At 37.1% G+C, this 24,064-nt stretch overlaps 2 protein-coding genes across 7 annotated transcripts; one reads left to right on the top strand and one right to left on the bottom strand.

The window, feature by feature from the left end:
• The first annotated feature begins 1,556 nt into the window (after positions 1-1,556).
• On the top strand, positions 1,557-23,017 carry SLP1 (Calcineurin-like metallo-phosphoesterase superfamily protein). Of its 6 annotated transcripts, none has more exons than XM_039124941.3 (11): positions 1,557-1,885; positions 2,526-2,951; positions 4,279-4,379; positions 7,315-7,428; positions 8,990-9,202; positions 12,304-12,439; positions 15,216-15,391; positions 15,498-15,586; positions 15,723-15,792; positions 16,571-16,678; positions 22,828-23,017. In XM_039124941.3, the coding sequence occupies exons 2-10, from the start codon at positions 2,645-2,647 to the stop codon at positions 16,655-16,657; spliced, it is 1,293 nt and encodes a 430-aa protein (XP_038980869.1). In that variant the 5' UTR covers positions 1,557-1,885; positions 2,526-2,644; the 3' UTR covers positions 16,658-16,678; positions 22,828-23,017. The 6 variants fall into 6 exon arrangements, with proteins under 6 accessions (XP_038980869.1, XP_038980868.1, XP_038980870.1 ...); XM_039124940.3 differs by lacking the exon at positions 22,828-23,017 and adding an exon at positions 18,112-18,487; XM_088703461.2 differs by lacking the exon at positions 22,828-23,017 and adding an exon at positions 18,112-18,487 and having other exon boundaries at positions 1,598-1,885; positions 2,563-2,951.
• On the bottom strand, positions 19,245-21,990 carry LOC103714365 (protein trichome birefringence-like 34). Its single transcript, XM_008801577.6, has 5 exons — positions 21,452-21,990; positions 20,645-20,816; positions 20,360-20,556; positions 19,951-20,109; positions 19,245-19,767 (listed from the first exon to the last, which is right to left on the bottom strand). Exons 1-5 carry the CDS (start codon positions 21,931-21,933, stop codon positions 19,419-19,421), a joined length of 1,359 nt encoding a protein of 452 aa, XP_008799799.5. The 5' UTR covers positions 21,934-21,990; the 3' UTR covers positions 19,245-19,418.
• Positions 23,018-24,064: the final 1,047 nt, after the last annotated feature.

Raw genomic sequence — 24,064 nt, forward strand, 5'->3', positions numbered from 1 at the left:
TTGACAAAATCATGAGCATTGGTTAAATAAGTTTGATATTTTTATTCCTCAGACATGAAAAACAAAAGCTTTATTTAATCCCACTCATCGTTTGTTAGTTTTCTATGCAAGTAATGAAACTTCCTTGATGTCTAATTAATTCCCTTCATTTATAATTCCCGGACGGGTTCTTCTCGGGAATCATGAATACTTTAATTCCATTGCATTAAATGCATACAATATTAATGCACTACAACAAATAATTGACAAAAATCACGAACATTGGTTAAATAAGTTTGGTACTTTTATTCCTCAGGCATAAAAAACAAAAGCTTTATTTAATCCCACTCATCGATTAGTTAGTTTTCATAATGAATCTTGATGTTTTAACTGATGAACTTATAAACAAATCATCTCATTTATCATTTTTTAGGCAGGAGGAGGAAGGTAGCCTACTGCCAATTGCAACTCGACAAAAGGTAACCTACTGCCTATCTCCTGGATTCAAGTCTGGTGGAACTCAACAGTCCAAAATACCTTCTCTTAGCTCATAGAAGCTCTATTGGCAATGAAATAGACTTCAGAATTTTGTGCAAGGTGACATAGATGTGTCAAACCATCTCAATTTAGCTTTCCAATTGATTCTCTAAACTTGTTTGGAATAAAATATGTAACCTCTACCATTGTATCAGAAAGATGTCTTTACTTTTTCACTATTTTTTTGTAAATTTGATCGAGATTTGTGTCTTCGGAGATGGAAATAATAAGAACTTCGCCACTATAAGAACAAATAGCCATGAAAACAGGTCCACTTGTTTTTTTTGAAGCCATGACAAATAAAGAGAAATCTGAATTTTCGGTAACTCACAAATAAGAAACAATCAGTTTCTTCATCTCTTCACCTATAATATCTAACATTCCTTTGCCTCACTCCCAATAGGGGAAGAAGAATTCGAACCATATCCCTTGTTTACGGTCGATTTCCCAACTGATTCCACGTTTTAAACCTTAACGGCAACGAAAGGGCATCTTCGGGAAAAAAAAACATAAAACAAACCTCTATTAAGAACTGATAATTTTGGACCGAAAAGCTTGGTCTGGGTCTACAGGGATTTAGCGTTATACTGTAGTTATGGGGAGGGTCGGAAATTAATTTACGCTAATCTTTATCAAAAAAGTTTTATGTTACAAATGTCTTATGATAACTTCTCTTCTTTGGGTGCTTTGATGCTATGGAACTAATCATTTCTTTCTTATTTCAATGTTCAAAATCAAACCGTTTGCTTGTTTGTGGTTTTTTTTTGAGGGGAAAAGTGCACGAAGCTTTTTTTCTTTTAAATCTCTATCTCTCTCTCTCTCTCTCTCTCTCTCTCACACACACACACACACATATATATATATATATATATAATTATTGGAAAAAAAGCGCAATCCATGTGCTGGAAGTAAGTGCACGAATCTTGATGAGGAACGCTCGGCTGTTGGCATCTTAAAAACGCGCTGACAAAGCTGGACCATATGATCTTTTGTATGCCGCTTCAAGATTACCGTACAAGTGCAGCGAAACTGGCCGTAGTACTATATCTACAGGCAAGCCCTGTTCCCGGAGTTCCGAGGCCCTCCGATTGCCGAAATTCGCTCCGACCGTCCGCTGGAAGGGCCGGGGTAAACCCTAGGTTCCCTCTTCAAACGAGAAAAGCTTCACATTCTCTTGTCCTGTTATTCCGATGCCATTGAAGCAATCTCGTCTTCTCGCAAGTTCTTGCGGCATCAACGAGGCTTCTTGACAGTGGAGGAGATGGCGGCATCGTTCCGATCTCCAGGCGGCGCCACGAGGTCCGTTTCCGGTGAGGGAGAGCTTGATTCGCTCCGCCTGTTGTTGCGAGAGGGGAGATTGCCGAAGGAGGTGAATCGATAGCGTTTTCTTGAATTCCCTTCATTTTCTTTTCTTTTTCTTTTTTAAACTAATTTGTTTCTTGATGTTTCCGTAGTCAATTGTTGATGGATTTTTTCTTTAATTAATTGTTTCTTCATCTCTTCTTATGGGAGGGGAGATTGCCGACAGGCGACAGAAGCGTATCGATTGTTTTTTTTTCTTTACTTTTTTTTGAAGTACTTTTTTCCCCTTAATTATTTTCTATAGGTTTCCTGTGATAAATCTTATAAAGAATGGATCTTTTCGGCTCCTAGAAGAAGAATGAATCTTTTTTCCCTCCACTCGCTTAGTCTGTTCTTATTTTGCAGAAAGAGGTGAAAAGATAGTTTTTTCTTGAATGTTCTTCATTTTAAGTGAATTTTTCTTTAGTTTTTTCCGTGAGAAGTCCAAAAGAGAACGATTTTTCTGTCGATTGCTTCATTGTTTCCCCCTTTTTCTTATGAGAGCAGAGTTTTCGGATTGCTGATAGAGGTGAATATATGCCTTTTTCTTGAATTTATGGCTTTTTATTGCATTACTTCGATCTTCGTGATAAATACTGAAAGGTTGTTAATGGTTGTTATCTAATTAATTCTAAGCCGATGTTAATTATTAATGAGCATAATTGCAGCGTCCAATGTTGCCTTTGTTTATCCGGGTTCAAGAAGAAAAATGGAGAAAAAGAAGAAAAAAAGGATGGCTTTCTCAAAAATGAAACAAGGTGAGTCTCGTGCTCCGTAATTGACTCGGATGACGTCAAGCGACGGAGGTAAGCTCACACACGGTGATGGGACCTCAACTCATCCCAAACGTTTGGCTGAGATTGCCGCGCAAAGTATAACAGCACCAGTATATAGAAGACGGAGCTTTGTGAGAGGCTGTAGGGAAGGGTCAGCAACAAAAATGGCTGCCTTTTCTCTCAACTCCTTGCCTGTACCTCCTTCTAAACACCAGAAGGCAGCTGATTGTTCTCATGTCAATGGAGTCCTTAAACCGATTGTGGTCACTGGCAATCCTCCAACATTTGTCTCTGCCCCTGGTCGCCGAATTGTTGCTGGTAACTTGACTGTTCCTTTCTTTCATTCATGTGCATTTTCAAAATTGTTAGTTATTTCTGTGGTTTATTTGGTTGAGCTGTTACACATTAGCAGATGCCATTTCTTAATATATTTTACTTTGATTTTTCATTGCTATAATTTGGTTTAGTGTTTAATTCAAGTGCTTGATATTTGGCAAATCCAAATATTTCCTTCTGATCTACCTCTTGGTTTAATAGCTAAATTTACTTGATCAGTTTTGGTGGGTTAAATTTGAGGGTTGTCTAGATGGCTTGGTGGCTGCAAGTGTGAATGCATTTAGCTCAAGAATTTGTCTTCATTTAGGTTGGTTAATTTTGTTCTTTTTTTATGGGAAGGATGTACATTACTTTAAATAACTATAACCTTATGCAGCAATTTTGAAAATGATATAAATTTTGCCATTACTCTTGGTCCAATATACAGAATATGCGTCTCCTATTTACAGCATAGCAACTCTTAAAAGGGAAATTTTACTTTCACTTTAAACGAAGATTCTTATCTTGACAGGTATCAAGATAATTGGGACTTGGGAAGAGTTAAAGAAGAGAAAAATGAGAATTGGGAGAGTTAAACAAGAGAAAAAATGAAAAGACTCATCTCTGGTTTGAAAAACTACTTAGACTTTTCTTTTCGATTATAAAGGATGGAACTTCTTCCCATTGCAATATATAGTTGAAAATGCAGTACGAAATGAAATATCACAATATATATATATATATATTTTTAAATACATGTCCAAGTAATTGGGAACAACAAAATATCTTTTGCATATCCACCTAGTTTATTGACTTTTCGGAAATGATAGAACGAAAATGTTTTTGTACACAACAAAAAGATGGTAACAAGTTATGTTATTTCTCTGTGAGAGCTTGATGTTTCTAGCCATGTAAGGGTTGGAGATGTGTGTCATACACACTGACATAATGCAAAAAGAAAACAAAAAATATATATGATTTTTATTGTTGGTTACAGTTTCTGTAAGATCTATACACTATTTTTATTTGCACTATTCAGCATAATGAGCTTTTCAAGCACCTTATTCCTATCAAAAATGATGTATGTGTTTTTGTTATTCTTGAATTTCTTTACATATATATGTTGGAGGCAGGGCTGCATGCTATTCTTTGGTTTCACGTGCATGCTATTCTTTGAAAAAGAAATTACATGCCACGTTCATTGACATTGCTCGTTTTCCTTTGGTACTTAGCTTCTTGTATTTCATTTTTTTCTAGTATGTACAATTCTTATTCATGTTCATTTTGTTTTATTTGACATTTCTATGAAGATTGTTCTTCTGAATTTCAGTTGGTGATCTACATGGGGACCTTGCTCAAACAAGATGTGCGCTTGAATTGGCTGGTGTTTTGAGCCCAGATGGTCAAGATTTGTGGATTGGTGGAGAGACAGTATGTGGCCTTACTTTCATGTGATTCTGATATAGTTTTTTTCATATTTAAAATATGCACGTGAAACCATTTATTTTTGAACTTTTAGAGTGTGTAAAAGGCTAAACAAGTCTTGAAGATCATGGCATATTCATTTTTAAGGTTTTTATGACCACAGAACTACCATTACGACATTATATTTTCTAAAGGATGCAAATGTCTATGTTCTGTTACAAGGCGGATGCGGCTACTTAAATCTTATGGTGCCAACTTGAGAGAATATGGTTACAGAAATTCGGAGTCTTGTTCTATTCAAATTATCAAGTATATCACACTAGACAAAATGTCCCAAAAATGTCGTGTCTAGAATCAGTTTGATATTTCTAGCATTGCAGCAGATACATCAACCATAAATTCCAGTGATTATTATTGGGTAATAAAAGTTAGGGTGGGTCAGTAGTAGGATCAAGGATGTATGAGAGAATTTAGTATGGAGAGCTGCAGGTTGGTGGCTAAACATTTTGAACAAGGCAAAAAAGCGATAAAACAACAGGAAGAATACAAGAGAAAGCTAAAATATAGAGTTTGGTGACATTAGATAGAGAGGCAAAAGATTTCGGATGTGAATATTTTAAGGGGTTGTTTGGCTGCAAGGAACACTGTCCGCTGAACTTTTTCTTGGAAAATATAGTTCTCCATCAATTTGTTTCAATAGAAAATTGACAAATTTGGAAAGCTTAATTCTGTTTTTGGAAAAAAATTTCTTTTCCATGGAGAAATCCAATTTATCCAAAGTCTTAGAAATAAGCTTTCCAAATTTGTCAATTTTATGTTGAAACAAACTGTTGTAGAACTAGATTTTCCAAGAAAAAGAAGGTCAGTGGACAGTATTTTCCTTACAACCAAACAGGCCCTAAAAGAAAATTGGAAATAGAAGGTAAGATAGTAATGATAGTAGTAAGAGTTTTGCTATGGTACTCTTTAATATTATTTTATTAAAAAGTAAGAGATATCTTGACCATTCATTTCATGAGGGTACGTAGGAAATTTTGTTCTTGACAAGCAGTAGGTTAACTATAGTTCGACAACCTCCCTTATTAGTTATTATTTTTCTGAATAGTGTGGGCCGCTTGCACCAACTTGTCGCCGTCCCCCACCTCTCCTCCTCCTCCTCAGCCTCTTTCTTGTTTATGACAGCAACGACCAAGCCATGGTCTCCCACCCACCACAGACCTCACCCTCTTGACCTAGCCCCCTTCTGTGGCGGCGATGACCCAGCCTTTTCCTCGTTTGCGGTGTACGCTCATAGTCCCAACCCCTAAGGTAACTCATATATGCCTACCAACTCCTCCCACCACCTCAGACCATCTCCAACAGCCATCGTCACTGCCATGATTTCAAGCCCCCCATCTGGAATTGCTAGTGCCGCCTTTGCTCCTTCCCCCACCCTGATGCGGCCCTCCTTGACCCTAATCTCCCCTCCTCCGCCCTCCTCCTCAAGCCATCCCTAACTTCCCTCATAGCATCTCCACTCCTTGTCTCTCTGCCACCACTGCTGCCAACCCTGATGAGCCTGCCGACTACATTGCCTGCATTGAGATTGTTGGCGGCCACCATGCCTACGGCATCCACGCCCTTGTGGTTGAGGTGGCTAACGTTATGTCCTCCAACACCCAGCCAATCGATGACCTAATGCCCCCCTCCTTGGCCTCTTCCTTGCCCTCAGCGACGACCCAACCCCTCAACGATGACCCAGCCCATCCCCATTTCTCTTCCTCCTTGGCCACGATCGAGCCCCCTCTCCTCCTCTTCCCTTGGCGATGACCGAGCCCCCCTCCCCTGTCATCAGTGACGACCCAACTCCCCCCCTCCTCTTTCTCCTCTCTTGATGGCAGCTGGCCCGCAACCTGAAGACGACCCCCTAACACCCCCTCCTCCGTTAGGGTCCTTGCCCTTCCTTCATCATCGAGCTCGCTGTTGCTGTGGCATTGCCACTACTCTCTCTCTCTGGTACAAAGGCAGGCATCAGGGTTGAGGAGGAGAGATGTTGGAAAAAAGCCCTTGAAGTTCGAAATAATTACCAGACGTACCACTTGTTTCAATAGTAAAATTATTGTGAAGTTTGAAATATTACTATGCCAGCCATGCACATAACCGGCTACAATCGGTTGCCAATGGACAAATCCAAATAGTCCACGTTGAATCAGACGGCTAGGGATAGGGCAGTGGTAGAAGGACAAAAATGCCCTTTGGAGTACCATAGCAAAAGCCTAATCTAGTACACAAAGCTTTGGATTTAGTTTTTTAATCCAAATCAAAATAGAAAAGAAAGAGAAAATACATTTCTACATTCATGGAAGAGAATTATTTCTTTGTATCTAATTGGTAGGAGGCGAGAGGGCGTCAGTTCTGCTGGAGCTCACACAAAAGAGGGGAACCATGTTTTGTGGTGGAACAAACTAATGGATTAAGAAGCTAAGCAAGGAGAAAGGATGAGTTAGAGAGAGAAAGGCTTAGGTTCTGGCCACTAAAGTTTGTTTTTCTTATGAGAAACAATTTTCAGTCTTACATTAGGATCTCAGAAAAATCTTTAGACTGAATATGGATTAAGATCTCCAAGCGATGAAGTTAAAAAATTAAGTTTGGTTCTTACATATTATGAAATATTTTATTATTAGCGACTGGAATATATTTCTAAGAAAAAAGATCAATTATTGTCTCTAATATCAAATTATTTGTCCTCTTTTATTTTCAAATTTTTGTCTCCTTTTTGGTTATCATTTTCACAATTCATCAATATCATTTTCCTTTGTTTATGTTTCTCATGCATCAAAGTATGCTCAAGCCATGCAATTTTGAACTTAAAGTTAATTTTTTTCTTTGGGATTTTCTTGGGAAGAATTTCTCTCAGTAAATTCAATCTTGAAGAAAGCAATGCATGCCTTTTTTCTCGTAGATATTGGTTCAACTTGGAGATATCCTTGATCGAGGTGAAGACGAAATAGCTATCCTATCTTTACTACGATCACTAAATATTCAGGCAAAATCTGATGGTGGTGCAGTCTTTCAGGTCTGGTCTGCTTTGAAATCAAGATTTCATGATTTTTCTTAGATATCGTACTTTGAAGGATTTTCCAATGTACCTTATTACATGATATGCAATTGTTATGTAGCCATTTTTTATTTATTTTTGTCACTTCTCAAATTATTTGACTATTATTCATATAGTGGCTAGTGTATCTATTTTCTTTGTGAGGCTTTTTATATGCTCAAGCATGACAATATGTGAGATTCATCCATGGTTAGTGTGCTTTTGCTATATAAAATATGATGATTAACTTTAACTTTTTCTCTTGTTATATAGTTGATTTTGCAACATGGGTTAACAAAAACAACCAGTCAGTGAAACAGTTGGGATTTTCCATATGTTCCTATGTTTTTGTTTGCAAAGGAAAATACACATACATGTACAAAGTGAAATGTTTAGTTATTGACTTGCTATTTCACTAAAGACATAGAGAACACGGATAGTAAGTGCATGATCATCTAGCATGATTATGTCAGGACAAAGAAAGTAGGAAAACATGGGCAACAAAACAAGTGTATCAAGTGCAAAGATACTGCAAATTACTTTTCCTAATTGTGTAGAAAGGAAGTTCATGAACATTGTGCCTATGAAGGGAGAAAATAAGGAAGGGAGAAAGAATGGAAGAGCAAAACATGAGAGCAATGGAGGTGATATTTCCTAGACCTGATACCTTCAAAAAGTGTTATACCTATTGGAGAAGATTATTTTAGCAATCTCTTGCCTATCTTTGGAGAATTGTACTTCACTTGTATTAATTTTCATTATGTTGGGAAAGCAAAATGTCTGTATCTGCCTCAACATCCATATTTTAGTTGAATTTGAAATTTTAAGACTTTAGAGCATCATGCTTGTCTACCCTGGTTCGTTATTTTGAGCACATTTTCATATGCCAAAGTATCAAGTATGGATATGGATGTTTTAGTTTTGCTTGGCAGCTGCTTAATTGTGATCTCTCATTTTCTGGCTGGAATAAAATAGTAAGCTGGATGCAAAAGCCTGAAGGTTTAGGTGTGTCTTAAATGGGTCATCTCTGATTCCAATAACCTAAATATATGTTCCTTTAAATTTTCATTATAAGAAACAGAACTTTAACTTCACTTCTCCCTTTTAATATATTGTGTTTATTTGTCTCTACCATGTGGCATCACAAAAACACTTAGGGCCTGTTGTAATATTCCTATAGGATTGGGTTGAAAATCATATAGGATTTGTGGATTGGGTCGTCCATTTAAGCATGACCATGTATCAACCAAACACCACCCAACCTAAATCTTGTGGGAAGAAATAAACAATCTCCATGAGTCCTTTTTTTTTCTTGCAGCTCAAAAGCTAGGATCTGGGTTGGGTTTAAATAGGCTCTTAGAAAATGCAAGCTAGATGGTCCAACAAGCTTGATTCCTACGGAATTTTCAGCCCAATCCTATGGAAATATCCAAACAAGCCCTCAGTATTTTTCAAATATCTGATGTAGTCAAAGGCATGTTTTTATCTAGTACAACATCTAATGTATTTTGGACATGAAGCATTGTCTAATTTGTGGTAGGTGAATGGAAATCATGAAACCATGAATGTTGAGGGCGATTTTAGATATGTTGACCATGGGGCATTTGATGAGTGCATAGACTTCCTAGAATACTTGAATGAACACGAAGGCAACTGGAAAGATGCTTTTGTTGGGTGGATCAATGTTTGTGAAAGGTGGAAAGAGAATCGCAGAATGTCCCAAAATTATTGGAACCCTTGGAATCTTATGAAGGTATGGACCTAGAATGTTTTTCTATACTGCCCTTTTATTTCCTTAATCTAGAAGTTCAAAGCTCTTTTACCATCACTTCACACAAGTCATGGTATCTCCATTGAAACGTCGCTCTGTAAATTGTTTTATGAATTTTGTTATTTGCTATTTTTTTAACTCTATCTTTATATGATTACCATTTTAATGAATTCCTTTAAAAATTTTAAAGTTTACCATGAGACCTTTTGTCAAAGAAGATAAGATCATATGTATAGGGCATATATACATTTCCATTGCATGTGCACATGAAACTGCATATGTACTTTGTTGTTTATATTGTTATTGGCTATTTGCACCTGTATGTATGTCTGGTCATGCTGAATTACATGAACTGTTGTCTTGAATGGGTATTCATTTCCTGAGCATTTAATTTGTGATCCATATCTGGCATTTATTATTATTATTATTTTTTGAAAGTGTTTTAGGAATTTTGAAGTTCCATGACATCATTCTCTTTTTCTTTTTTCCCCTTAGAAAGTAGAGAAAATTCTTGGCATTTTTTTTGTTGTTGTCAAAATGTTACTATATGTAATATCTATTTATTGACTATGTTTTACTTAATAATATGAAATATCAGATGTGCCTCCACAAAGTCTACCTGCAACGTGTTTTTTTCCTAGTGGCCCTGATTTCAAGTAGTATGCCAAAACAAGTAACCTGATATCCAATTAGTACCTCTACTATCATGTGGTTTTCATAATATGAAAAGGTAGCGGAACTCCTCTCTCTCGATGTGGCAGCTATGTTGACAGAAGTTGCAAATTTAATGTGTTGGATATGAGAGCCATGGAGGTCTGTTTGACTTGGTAAAACTATAGCACACATTAGTAGACTCTTTTGGTTTAGGATTCAGAGTTCCTCTCTCAACATTGACACGTATTGCAGGCAACTGGTTGGTTTAGAGTCAGATAAAATGTTTCATGGACTTGAATATGACCATAAGAGTGTAGGGTAGGGGTGCATGTCTGTCTTATCCTTTGATTCTCATAATTTCCCCTTGTGTACCGATACCCATGTGTCATATAGGTTTCTATGTCTACGTGCTGGCTGTGGGTACTTTAGTACAAGCCAAAGAATCTGCTGAGTAATTGATTAATCCCTAACTTGGTTTTGATGTGCCAAAACATTGAGGGTGTATTCTTTGTTGGACTAACAGTTTTAAACAAGTATCTTCAGGATAACGATGCTACAACTTCAAAAGAATAACTTAGAAATGGTTCATGGATCTTAGAGTCAAGCTTTGGAACCACTCAAGCATTTTTCAGAGTTCGAGTCGACTCCAGGAAGTTCGAGTCGACTTCGGCACAAGCATAGAATATTGGCACACCTTCGAGCTGTCTCCACCAAGCGTGAGTCGACTCTCTCAAAAAGACAGAAAGAGGTATTTCTGGTCGCAAAGCGCGAGTCGACTCGAGTCAAGCGTGAGTCATCTCCTATCCCGCGGACGAAGCACGAGTCGCCTCTTCACTAGTACGGGACGTTTCTCTCAGACAAAGACAGAAAACTTGTTTTCGGCGGACGAAGATGCGAGACGACTCCCGAACCACGCGAGCCGACTCCAACGAAAAGTTGATCGATAACCTGACAGAAGGATTCCCAGCAAGAGCCGACTCCAGACTCATACGAGACGTCTCCCACTTTAGTCGAGTCGACTCCTGGATGGGCGAGACGTCTCCAGCTTCAACGGATCCTTTTGTCAGAAATGACAGGCGCGACAAAACGGCTAGTTTTTTCAAAACTAAGCTATAAAAAGACCCATTCAGAGTGAAACAAAAATAAGAACGAAAAATCCAAACAAGAGGGAAAGCAAATCAGTTTGAAACAAGGGCTCAAAGGATATTCAAAGAAAAATCGGAAAAAAGCAAGTCTTTGTTGAGAATCCATTCTTTCTCCACACCTGAGCCATAATAGAAAGATCCTTCATTGCTGTTTGATCTGGAAAACGATCCAGAAGAAAAGAAGCAGCGTCTCGATTGGCTAAAATCATCTGAGAAGCTTCTTTTCCCTTATTCATTTAAACTATTTTATCTGCTTTCTTAGAAGCTTGTACTTATACATTTATTCTCATATTTGGGTGCTTGATTCAAATCAAGGGATTGAATCAGAAGGGTTTAGGTTGTAGTTGGTAATCTGGGGAAAACCAACTGGGTTGGATTGTGAGCCCGTGAAAACAGTCGGATTGGTTCTAATTGGTGAGCCTGTGAAAATCGACCGATTTCGTTGTGATCTCGTGAAAACAACAAGGTAGGTTGTGAGCTTGTAAAACAACCGTGCTGTAATTCTAGGATTATAGTGAAAATCTCAAGTAGAACTTGGGGAGTGGACGTAGGAGCAAGGGTAGCTCCGAACCACTATAAATCCTGTGTCTTTGTGCTTTGCTTTTCTATTGTCTCATTGTCCTCATATCGTTAACTATCACTTTAGATTAAGCACAAATTGAATTTCCATATTTTTAATTAAGCCCCAGTTCACCCCCCCCCCCCCCCCCCCTCTTGGGCTGCCTACTAGGCAACAGAATCTGATTAACATACAGCTTAACTTCTCATAAATTTTCTGTTGTGCTCATGAAAATGTAGAGAAAATAAAGGTTTCTATCCATAGGTTGAAGTAGTAGATAATATCTTGTATTTTTATTAAAGTGCTCCTTTGTGGCATAATCATCTTATTTGTACCTGTATAATGTGCGTGCAAAATTACAACATTTGTCTTTACTCTTTTTTCTTGATTCAAACCTTAGCATTGCATTTCCTTCTTGCAAATTTCTTTTATACTAGCAAACCTCCATATATAGAGTCTATCAGATCAATGTTCTCACAATTTCCTCAGTTAATATTTTGATATAACAGTTGGGCCTCTATATTGGTAAACTCATTAATGACTCTATAAGTAAATGTGGCTTATATAATAGGTCATGTGTATGCCTATGTCTGTAGATGCTATGTGCACTAAATATCCTAATGGCTTGACTTTGACACATCGTGTAAAAGGGCATGTTGAACATTAGTTTTCTTTCTAAAAGTTTTCCTCATTATGCTGACAGATTTCTGAAAATATTACAACAGAGGCAGAAGGGGATTATCGCTAGATCAACACTTTTAAGACCAGGGGGTCCTTTGGCTTGTGAACTAGCTCAACATGCAGTTGTCCTTAAGGTTGATGATTGGATTTTTTGTCATGGTGGCCTTCTTCCTCATCATGGTAAAGTTGTATATAATGAATATCTAATGTTTATTAAGAAAAGCTCTTCTTGTTCAAAACTGACTTATGCTCGTCATTTTTAAAGCAGCAAGCATTTTAAAGAAATTTTCAATAATATAGACCTTCATACATTTATAATGAGTTACATCTAACAATGTACAAAAGCTTGGTTTTGGTAGCGACTTCGATAGGAACAGATAAGTATAGGTTTTGGCTGCTTTATTGAAAATTATGAAGAAATTCAAAAAATCTATTAGATCAAATTAAGAAAAGTAAAACAATAAAGAAATATTTTCATCATGAAAAATAAATTGGATTATTAGATTTTGCACTATATTGTTTTGGATTATTAAATGTATCGTTTTGGTAATTTTGCAGTTAGCAATTGAAAAATTGTTTTTTGAAAATAAAATGTTCGAAATATCATGTTTATAGTGTATTATATACTTTACAATTTAAGACATGATAATAGTGATGCCTACAAAATCTGATCTTTAAGATAACCAGACCTATGCCAAAAAAAAAACCCTTCCCTCATAATCTCTTTGGAGTCTTGCATTTCGGTGCTTCTAAATCTTCTCAAAACTTGCAAAGGCTGTGTCTAGTCTGAAGAAAATGCTGTGGCATTTATGGAAATGAAGATACACTATAAATTGGAACAAGACACCTATATGTACGTTAAAGTTTGGGCCATAAGTTCGACTTGTTCAAAACTTTAAAGCTAAGCCTAGTTTCAGATTGGTTGTGGTTGAAATTGGGAGTTCTGGATGAGACCTCAAACCATGCATATACATAGTTGGACATGGGGTTCCATGCTTCTTGCTGAAAGGATTTTTATGAAACTGAACTTTATTTTTCAGTGTAAATTTGTCTTTGATGGTGTAAGCTGGGCTTGAAGTTTTAAGCATTATCAGATTTTACAACCTACATGAGTTGCATATCAATTCATTTTGTAGTTAGACCTGTTACAAATCAGTTATCTATTTCATTTTACCAACTTTATTTTATTTTTTAGTATTTTTGTTGGGACTTATCCTAAGCATTGAAAAATGAAGTATTAAACTTATGAGCAATGCAAATTATGGGAGAGGTTTTTGGAATAAAAAAGAAGAGACTGGTTACAAAGCACTCAAATAAGTGATCAGTAAAGATCTCGAGGAGCCAATATTGGTTTCATACCAGGCACTATATCAATTGACGATAATTTTCCACGTAGACACGTATGAAGAGAGAGAAAAAAGTGCTCTCCAGTTTTGGTGTAAATATAACATATTCTCAAACAACTTGATATATAATTTGATGGGTAGTAAGGATATGGGTGGGTGGTGACGGATGCATTGACTACCAAAAAGATGTAGGTGGGTGTGGTGACAGATGTGAGATGTTGTTCTAGTGGAAAAGAAGCAATCTCTTCTATCAATTGCTTGATGCCTATGGATATGGGTCAAAAACTTAATTAAGTTAACTTCCTTTAATAACTGGATGGCCCATTCACCTCAGAAAAAAAGGGACTAAATAAGGGATCCTGCTGTAATTGTGATAGGTAGTTCTTCCTGGTTCTTGAGGTGTATATTGGATGCTTTTATCATGAAAATCTTAACTATCTAAACTTGTTTGGAAAATTGACATGTCATTAAACCTGATAATTGATTTTTATGAAAAACAACTACCTCCCTTTTTTTTTCGTAAAATCTGTTTCACACATAACCAGGTCCTGTGGATATCTGTTTTTATAAGACCCACAGAGAATTAAACAGCCTTTGGACAATGGTTGTCTTAAGGAGACAGGGTTATAGATGTTTAAAAATGTAATTCTATAGATTTTTTCCTTAAATATTCCAGATTACTGTTTTCAGAGCTGGTATGTTATACTAGTGATAAAGCTGATAAGGTTCCCCATACGGCTAAGGATGTCATATCCTTAGTTTTCTTGTTGAAATATGCATGTGGCTAGTCAAATTGGAGTATTATAACAAAGTCTTGAAAAGAATAAAGTAGACATAACTAGTTAAGGATGTTAATTACCCTTAAAGTGGTTAGGAGGTTTGATCCTCTTAGCATGATCAAAAATTTTCTTTTATTTATAAATTTTTTATTAGATTTTATCTACTTTCAGTTAGAATTGAGGTGTGTCATAAACTTCACTAGCAATCTATACAACAGACCAGCTTCATCTCTCCATTGGAGGAGAAAATGAATAGTATTCATCCCCTACGATATATTCAATATTGATTAGGAAAAATATTATTATGATAGTCATCATATTACTCCGATGAGAAAGCAGTGATTCTTAGTGGCTAAGTTTGATAGCCAACTATGATCTTCTCTCCAGGTATTTATGTGGTACCCATATGTTGCTTACTGTTTTTAGAACCTTGAATTACCAAGTCTGTTATGATAGTGTGGCGACCCTTAAAATTATGTATCACTTCAATCAAGGAGCCACTTCATGTAATCAGCATTAATTGCAGCTGCTTGATGTTAATCAACCAACATCCTTAACTGAAAAGGATCTTTCAGGGTCGGAGACTTAGCCAACATATGAATAAACTAGTTAGATATTGTTAACCCTACTGCCTAAAACAATTGTTCTATTGAGTAATGATATGGTAATCTATATCTCATTTCTCTCCTTTATATTTTACGTAGAATTTAAACACTAGAATTTTATGCTTTTGTTATCATTGTTTGAAGGACATCTTGACATCCACTGGATTTAGAAGAAATACTCAATATTTCTACTTATCACTTATATTTTGTGGTTTTATACATGCAGTTGCATATGGTATAGAGAGGATGAACAAAGAAGTATCTCATTGGATGCAAGGGTTCAGTGAAGATGATGATTATAGTCCTGAAATTCCTTTTATAGCTACCAGAGGTTATGATAGTGTTGTTTGGAATCGCTTATATTCAAGAGATTCTGCAGACAGAAAATACCAATCTTGGCAGGCAAGTAATCTCATAGTATAGAAGCAAAGTGACCTGAAATACTTATCGAATCCACGATGTATAAGTTCTGGATGGTATTTTCTGAAATAGTTTATGTTCTTTCTAGATTTCCTCCATTGTGGAAGAGGCATTACAAGCTGTAGGAGCTAAGGGGATGGTGGTCGGTCATACTCCACAGTTTAACGGTGTTAATTGGTATAAATTATTCTTGTGGAAATATGGTTTATTTAAATGAGCCAACCTGGAAGCAAGACCTGCAATATTTCTTTCCATGAAACTTGATTATACAGTTGCTTTTTTGCTCAAAATGTTCCTCCTTCATGTTCTGCAGTAGATATAATCAGAGAATATGGTGTATTGATGTTGGCATGTCAAGTGGAGTCCTTAATTCAAGACCAGAGGTAAAGTTTCTGCTTGGTAAAGATAAAAGTCACTCAAGCATGCCATTCAGTTCTTGCATGGTATATCCATCTTCTGGGTAGTTAAATTGGATATTGTTCTTCTTATGGCTAGTGATGTCTGTGATGTATCTTTCTGGAAAAATTGAATGTTCTAACTCACCAAAGATGCACATGACCTTTAGTTAGAACTCTGAGTTACATTAAAAATCCCAACAACATTGACCCTGCTGTACTCTATTTGGAGCCCGGTTGTTATCATTTCCCAGTATATAACTTTATTGTGATAGGCCCATGTGCAAATCCTCCATGCTGCAGTTTATGAAAACCACGAAAGCTGGACTAGAACTGTTTATGGTTGAAATTAACTGAAACCTGAAACAGGGGGTCAGTTTTGGTTCGACCTCAGCCGAAAATTAAAACCTTGAGTCCTCGACTATGATTGTATGTGATCACCAACCTGAGTTGGATCCTTATCCTTCTGGAATGTAGTTTTTGAACTATCAAGATCTGCCATAGGTGATTGGAAGTGATGAGGAATTTCCAATTGATCTTGAAACCCAAAATCTGTGAGCAAAAAGACAAAATTTACCTCCTGTCAGAGGCAAGATATTAATGTGATATGTTGTTTCATTTGTTTGATATTCTACATGTTATTGCATACAGTGATTCCAATATCTTGAGGTGTCCGTTAGTTTTGTTGTTCCTTGTTTAGTTATAATTTCAAAATAGTGAATTTTGGGGCTTTAATTTCCACTAACTCTCAATTTTGATCAACCAGGTTCTAGAAATTAAAGATAATAAAGCAAGGGTGTTGAGGAACCAAAGTTACTTGTTCGATGAACTTGAAGTCATGGATTATCTATGAGAACATGCACTATGGCAGAAGGTATGAGAAATCCATTTTGCTTTTCTTTCTTTAATGCTTTCTATCTACATATCAGATATGAGATCATATTATGTTTGTACTTTTATATTTTCAGAAGTTCAATTCGACCTTATCTGCCAATTTTAGTAGAGAATTTTGAAAGTGCACACATTTTCCAGTAGAAATGTTAAACTTAGATTTGATACTCACAATTTCATGCACTCATGCTTATCTGTATGTTTTTGTTGAGAATAACTATAACAATGTTTACGTTATACTTGAAAATCTATGATATTTGGTAACAAAGGACCTAAAGATGGTATCACATCTCTCTCTCTCTCTCTCTCTCTCTCTCTCTCTCTCTCCATTATTTTTGTAAGACTTGGTGCTAGTAGTTGTTTGCATCATTTTGTTGGAAATGTCTAAACTGGCAAGCAAGGTACGCCATACCACACTGAACCAAATAGTATGGAGCGTATCGTATTGTATCGGTTTGATACTGGTACATGATACGGAGGGCATGTTGACATAGTGATAGGGTGGCACCAGTAGAGGGATCGGTATTGAGATGGCGTACCTTGCTGGTAAGAAACCTAAAGATAGAGGCATGGATTTTTTGTTCGGAGTAGGAAGTAGAATATCATTAAGAGAAGCAAATCACTTACTAAAAAGAAAAAACAGAGAAGTAAATCAATCTGCAGATTAACCGGTTTTAGCTACGAGTTTTGTGGATGATTGTGAAGTTGCAAAACTCTATGATGGCGACCTAATTAAAAAACTTAATGGCGTTTACCCATCTCTGTAGCCGACATTCACATCTGTAAGTGTCACGCCCATGATTACCTCGTTAAGTTCTGGATTATTATGGGATTAATTGGGCTATCTGATACAATCTCAAGCTACCAATGCAATAATGAGTGATTAGTGACCCACAATCCTTAAAATACATAATGCGAATTTCTAATGTGTATTTTATGATTTTATCAAAAACTTGGTGTTTGAACTGCTACTATCACACTACTGATAAGTTGATGGAGATGCAACTCTTAGAGGTTAGAGTGCATGCATGTGGTATAGGGAAGGAGGGATAAGGACCGGGTGGAGTTGATATGATGGGAGGTAGTGATTTCAAGGATCTCATTGCACCAAAATTACCTTTCTCTTGGTAATACTGTACAAATCTTGCACAATTTGTATTTGGTACCTGTTGTATATGTAAGTTTCAGATCACAATAACGATAGCAAAACATTGCAGCTGAAATTTCAAATGATACTTGAGATGTTTTTGCATGAGATCTTTTTATGCATCAATCTTGGTATGTACAAAGCTTCCCATACGACATGATCTTACATCAGTCTAAATGTGCTCGAGTGTTTGAAATAATATCTGAAACTAATCTTGATTTTGTTCAATAATCATTTTGTTCTTATGAAGCCTTTCTATTGAATTCTAGATCTGTGTCCTCTTCATCTTTGGCATTATGTATGGCAAAACATGGACATAAAGCTGCAGGGGGAAGTTAATCATGAATTCTCATTTCATATATGAAGACATAAACTCACACAGTGTATACATACTTCCAAATGAAACTTGAAATCAGATATGGAAGCAAATGGGGAATTTATTTGGGTTCTACTGCAAATTCTCTCTTCTTTGTACATGTATAGAACTTGATGTACTGGATACATAAGTGATAAGGAAGCAATATATCTTATGTCTTATTTTGTACTATTTTAAGATTGACACTGAAAAAGGGTTCCAAATCAACAGTCATACTTGTAACTTTGATAAAAATTTCAACATGACTTCTCTGAAGCTCTACTACACAATGGTTATTGGAGAATTTGACTACAAGCTACCATGGTAATCTGTAGAATGGATTTTCAAACCAGAACTATCGCCAAATTCGCCACAAAAGTCCATATAAGATTTTATTCAGCGACTAATATGTCCTAGTTAATTATTTTTCTTAACCATCCAATAATTTCTCCTTGCCTGATTAATCTTGAAGTAGTTGACATGAAATTCAAGAAGCAGGATGGATTAATAATCATGCAAAGAGCTGCAAATTACTTGCAAGATGTAGGTAAGATATCCAGAAGTAGTTGTTAAGCAGAAGTTGTCAAATATCGAAACCACTTGATACAGGTGGACAACCCTCTTGGTTATTTGGGTTCGAGAATGAGTTCTGGTATGCAGAACTTGACCTGTAATGTTTTTACATTAGTTCATGAAGGGGTTCGGTCAATTTATCGAAATTGATCAGGCAGGAAAATTAGATTTGCATTCTTGTGTTACTGTGATCTAAATGGTTAGTGTCTTCTTGCTCTTTCTTATTCTTCTTCCTGTTTTTTGATGAAAACTAAATGCTCAGTATCATATTACCGTGTGATGCCAGGGACAATAAGAACCCCAAAATTTCTTTTTCTTCTTCCCACAATTTGCTGGATTGGATAGATTATCAACAAAAATAGGATAAGGAGCATAGGTTTCAGTGCCTTGGCCTAGCATCGTCTTCTTCGTCGCCCTCCTCCTCTGACAATTTGCTGGATTAGATTATGAACAAAAGTGGAATAAGAAGCACAGTTTCCAGTGAACCATGGCCTTGGGCTTAGTATCTTCTTCTTCTTATTAAAAAAATCTTTCAACGGAAATGTTCATTTTAAAGAGACCAGAAGTCTTTTCATCATCTGGATGATGTGATTTCCAAAAGAATCATTTCATCTGAATATATCTTGGAAAAAAAAAACATTTATTTTGTTATCTGGAAAAGATGTAGGCATATAGCAGCTCATTCCAGACATCAGGCACTCCGGGGAGGCACCAGTGTATGCAGTCAGCAAAGCTAGTGGGGTTCTCAAGCTGCTCTTTGGTTAATGGCTCCCAATGCTTCCTATAGATCGATGGGTGGCCATCTTTCCTATACTCCGACAGTTGAGTAATGTTGAGTATTTGTACACTTACACCTCTATCTCGGAGCCCCTCTATTGTTGCCTCAGCTATTCTCATTATTTCACCATCTGATCCTCTGCCCCAGTACCCATCTTTGGTGATTGGCTCGGTCTCGTTGTAGCAGTTCTGATCGCTGGGTATGCCCCATTCCTCGCCCCTGCCAGAACTAAGCAAAATAAGCTTGCAGAAACCTTAATAATTCATGAGTTAGCTCCCTTCAATTATTTTTGCGTCAGGATCTTTCAGCTCATTGTGTTATAAAGTCTGAAGCTTTTGTGCAGGTAGAGACAAGATTTAACTTAAAAGTTCACCTGTAGGGTTGCAATTATGTGTCACTTACCAAAAATGCGTGGGCGACATGCTCATGAAGAACATCTGGGTCCTCCGATGGTCGACATGGAATTCAAGCCATTCAGACCATGTCTTCAGAGCCAGCTCGTAGGCACGGTGAGCCTCGATCTCTTTATAGATCCCATCTTTGTCCTCAAATGATCCCCACCTAGTCCATCAAGATGGCCATTCAGGTTCCAGCAGGCTTAATTCAAACTCGATACGTTTGGATATAGATCAAGGAATGAGTGGGACAGCAATATGGAGATGAGTTTCTGACATTAGTTTGACAGAGATGTGCACATCTGGTTCAAAGTAATGCATGCCACTCAAACTACAAGGTCAGACAAATTGGCCTGACCTGAGAAGATTCAATCAAGCACACGGGGATCATGCGAAAAAGGAGGCAGAGTACTTACAACACCCTCATGGTGTCCCTCCTCCACCACAGATAGGAGTTGAAGACCAGTATATCAGCATCAGTCCAGTGCCTTGCATGCTTCTCAATGGACTGCGCCCTTACGGTCCTGTCCGGTATCTGGTGGTGCACTGGATCGTCGGAGTTCGATTCCACCAGTAATGGAGACCAGTAGAAATCAACTGTTGCATTGAATTCCTACATTGTGTGGTCTGCAATGTCAAGTAGATCTCCAGAACAATATTGTATACTAATATGAGATCAAGGACAGAATGATCTAAAATACCTTGACTCTGAAGGACATGCGAGATCCATTGGTTTCCATGGTCTTGGAGGGGTCAGGTATGGAAGCGCCCAGGAGGCAGATCATGGAAATCCATTGATTTCTATTCAGGGAGTCCCCAACAAAGGCCATTCTTTTGTCCCTCAGCCTCTCCAGTAGTCTTGTGGCATTGAACCTGTTTTTGTTTAAGATTAGGATAATTTTAGATGAGAAGGGAGGGCAGATAGTATAAATTGGAATTAAGTATCATAGTTTGTTAGTTAAGCTTAAGATAATGCCAATGTTTGTTATTACAAGGATAACTATTAGGACACTAGTTATTTAATAATTGTGCCATATGCACTGTGATGGAAACACAAACAGAAACTAGTCATACTTGTTTGTGACAAATGGCCTCTAATGAAGATCCTGAAATCTGCATCCTTAGCTATTTAATAATTTAAACGCAAAATTTGCCGAACTTTAGAAAGAATTATGGAATATTAATTGCTGTTTTTTTTTCCTTTCAATTTGCTAACCTTATTTTCCTTCATTAAATGAAAGGGGTACTGGCTGGTGCATCATCCAAAGTACTTCAACTATGAAGAACATCAAGTTATTACTTCAACACCAGAAATTTCAATTCGACATTTCTTAAAAATTTTTGAATGCCAACATAACTTTAACCGAACAAAAAAAAAAAAAACCCTAGCCTTCTCAATTCCACAAACATCATGATTTACTATTCACCTATACACCTATTTAAATTAAAACCCTTGCGTATAGAATTAACATGCATACCAAAGAACATATATAGTTCCATGGACATACCTTGGAAGGTGGCATCCGTGGGGCTGCCACCTCCAATTTTGATACTTTAGATTTGTCCTTCCGAACTTCTCGCATGCCGATTGGTCAGACATGAACTTGCACCCCTTCTCCAAGTACAAGGGGTAGGTCGAGTTGTCGTAAACCCATCGGCCTGAGAACAAGTCACAGGTCACAGCTGAGCTCTCGAATACAGGCATCGGGATATCAGGCCGGCCGTCATCCTTCGTGGTGAGGAAGACGGCAAGGACGATGATAAGTGCCAAGAAGAGAGCCAGGACGGAGTTGAATCGGCTTCTGAGCCCCCATGGCCTCATGGCGAACTGGCCCTTCTTTTCCATCTCACACACCCATCCTTCTTCCTTCAGAGGGATGTTTGCTTTTCTTTGTGCCCGCGAGAGACGTATCAGGTTTTTGGCAGCAGCATTCAGGTTCATGAGAGTAGAACAACGCAGTCTTCTTAGAATGGTCGGAAGCTCTATCATATAGATTTCCCAAAATGCCCCACTAGCTTATAGATTATAGTTTGTCACCAATATTACGTCCTGATGGATGAATTGAATTGTATATATAGACATGCTTCTGAAGTTTGGAGTGAAGGCCAAGTCTAAAACTGAAGCAGTGAGGAATTAGTTAAAAGGGTACACCTACTATTTGGGGTGGTAGTGGAGTTCTCCATACCCACTTTGGAGGGCCTTGTGTTACCAACTATTCATAGATTTTATGAGGCGAGCTCATTTTTCTGAAGGTCGAGGCCTTTCTTTCATCAAGGCGCGCATTAGGTAAGCGTTGTTGAATGTTTTGGTGCACCTAAACCAGCCTTGCTCTGAAAGAAAAGAAATAAAATCCAATTGTATTGAATATTTATTGAACTTCTGTCTATGAAACAATAGGCTCCAAATTAGTGAAAAGGTTAGGGGAACATCACATGACTTGAACCTAAATTGTGGCACAAATCTCATCTTTAATTAGTCTCGAAGAAAAACGTGATTTGGTTCCGAAAATCTCAGAAAATTCAGATTTTTAAGCATATGATTCGTATAAGATGCTAATGTGGACATTATTATTATTATTATTTGGTTTGTTGAAGTCAAATGGCATTTGTAGAATATAATATCTTAATGATGTAATTGTAAGTTGTTTATTATCCTGGAAACACATCATTAATTAATATTCTTCTTCTTCTTGTAGCTGCTGACTTATTGTTTTTTTTTTATTTGTCCTTTGTATCGATTTGGTGTCCTTGACTTGTTCTTGCTGTCTTTGTTAGTTTATCCTTTCTCCAGATTTTCTCTCCTGATCATATAATATTTTATCCTCAACTTTGGCCTCGCTTTCCCATAAAAACAATGATTTGTTGTACCACTTCTTTCTGCCAGAACTGGGAGCCATGGTCGTAAACTAGGAGGACCAGGAGGGGAAGGTGGAACTGCTAAAATAGTCAAGTTGCACCGGCAACAGTGGGTGAAGTCTTCCTCTTAAGCAACGTCGAGGCTATAGAAAACAGGTATCGCATCCTTTTCCTTCAGGGTGAATCATAGCCTATCAAAAAAAGGCGGAATGTTTGGTATATGCTTCTCTTTCTAGGATGAAAATATATCTTTTACAAGGTGAAATATTTCGAATATCTAGCGAGACTTATATATAATTGTCTCATGCTCGAATTCATATATATGTCAATCTCAAAGCATTTGACCCACATAATATTTCTAGAGCCATGGCTTAGTGTCATGGGAATCAACTCAATATAAGAAAGAATTTTTGCCAAGGCTTTGATATATCGCTTGCCGACTGGAGTTCAGTTGGTCACCCCTCTTAAATAGAGGGAGTTTATTTCATGGGGTTTGGGATTTCAATCCTATGATGGAGAATTCACTGTATTTCTTTAAGAAAGGACAAAATGTTTGATATATCGCAGTTATCAACTATTTCCTTTGGATGTACAGGGCTTATTTATGACTCGCCAATTAGAGTTGAATGGTACTGATTAACTATGTCTCACTTAATTCACTTATCAACCAGCTAAATATCAGAGCTTAAACTCGGATAGGACTAATGTCGTAGACACTTCAGAACATGCAAATTGTCGAGCCGAACTACATAAATCATTCACTAACATAAAGTTCTTAAGGAGCCAGTATGGATTTCTAATTTGTATAATTTAAATTGTAAAGAAAATGGGCCAAGTTTGGCTCATTTTCATCATATCTAGTTAGGATTCTCTCTCTCTCTCTCTCTCTCTCTCTCTCTCTCTCTCTCTCTCTCTCTCTCTCTTCTCAAAGTTACGGAGGAAGCAAAGAGCTTCCTCTAAAATTTATTAAAGGGATAAAAAGTTACAAAGTATTATAAGAATTTACAATGATGGAATATGGATAAAGAGGAAGGTATAACATCTCAGGCTTTAAGTGGATGTAGTACGCCAGAGAGAGGATAAGAGTGAGCATATTTATGACTGTCAGTGTCCTGCGAAGAGCATAGGTTAAACTTTCTCAGAATCCCAAGTTTGGCTGCGAAATGATGGTTCAAAACTTTGGAATCTCCTATTGGACTCCATATTAAATTAGTAAAGTTGAGACCTAGCACTTGTACAAAACGAGATTCTTCTTGTGTTGAGAA

Source organism: Phoenix dactylifera, chromosome 8 (genome assembly GCF_051530095.1).
Source record: "Phoenix dactylifera cultivar Ajwa chromosome 8, Ajwa_hap1_PhDact_Kaust_v1.1, whole genome shotgun sequence".
In the NCBI taxonomy this organism is placed as follows: Eukaryota; Viridiplantae; Streptophyta; class Magnoliopsida; order Arecales; family Arecaceae; genus Phoenix; species Phoenix dactylifera.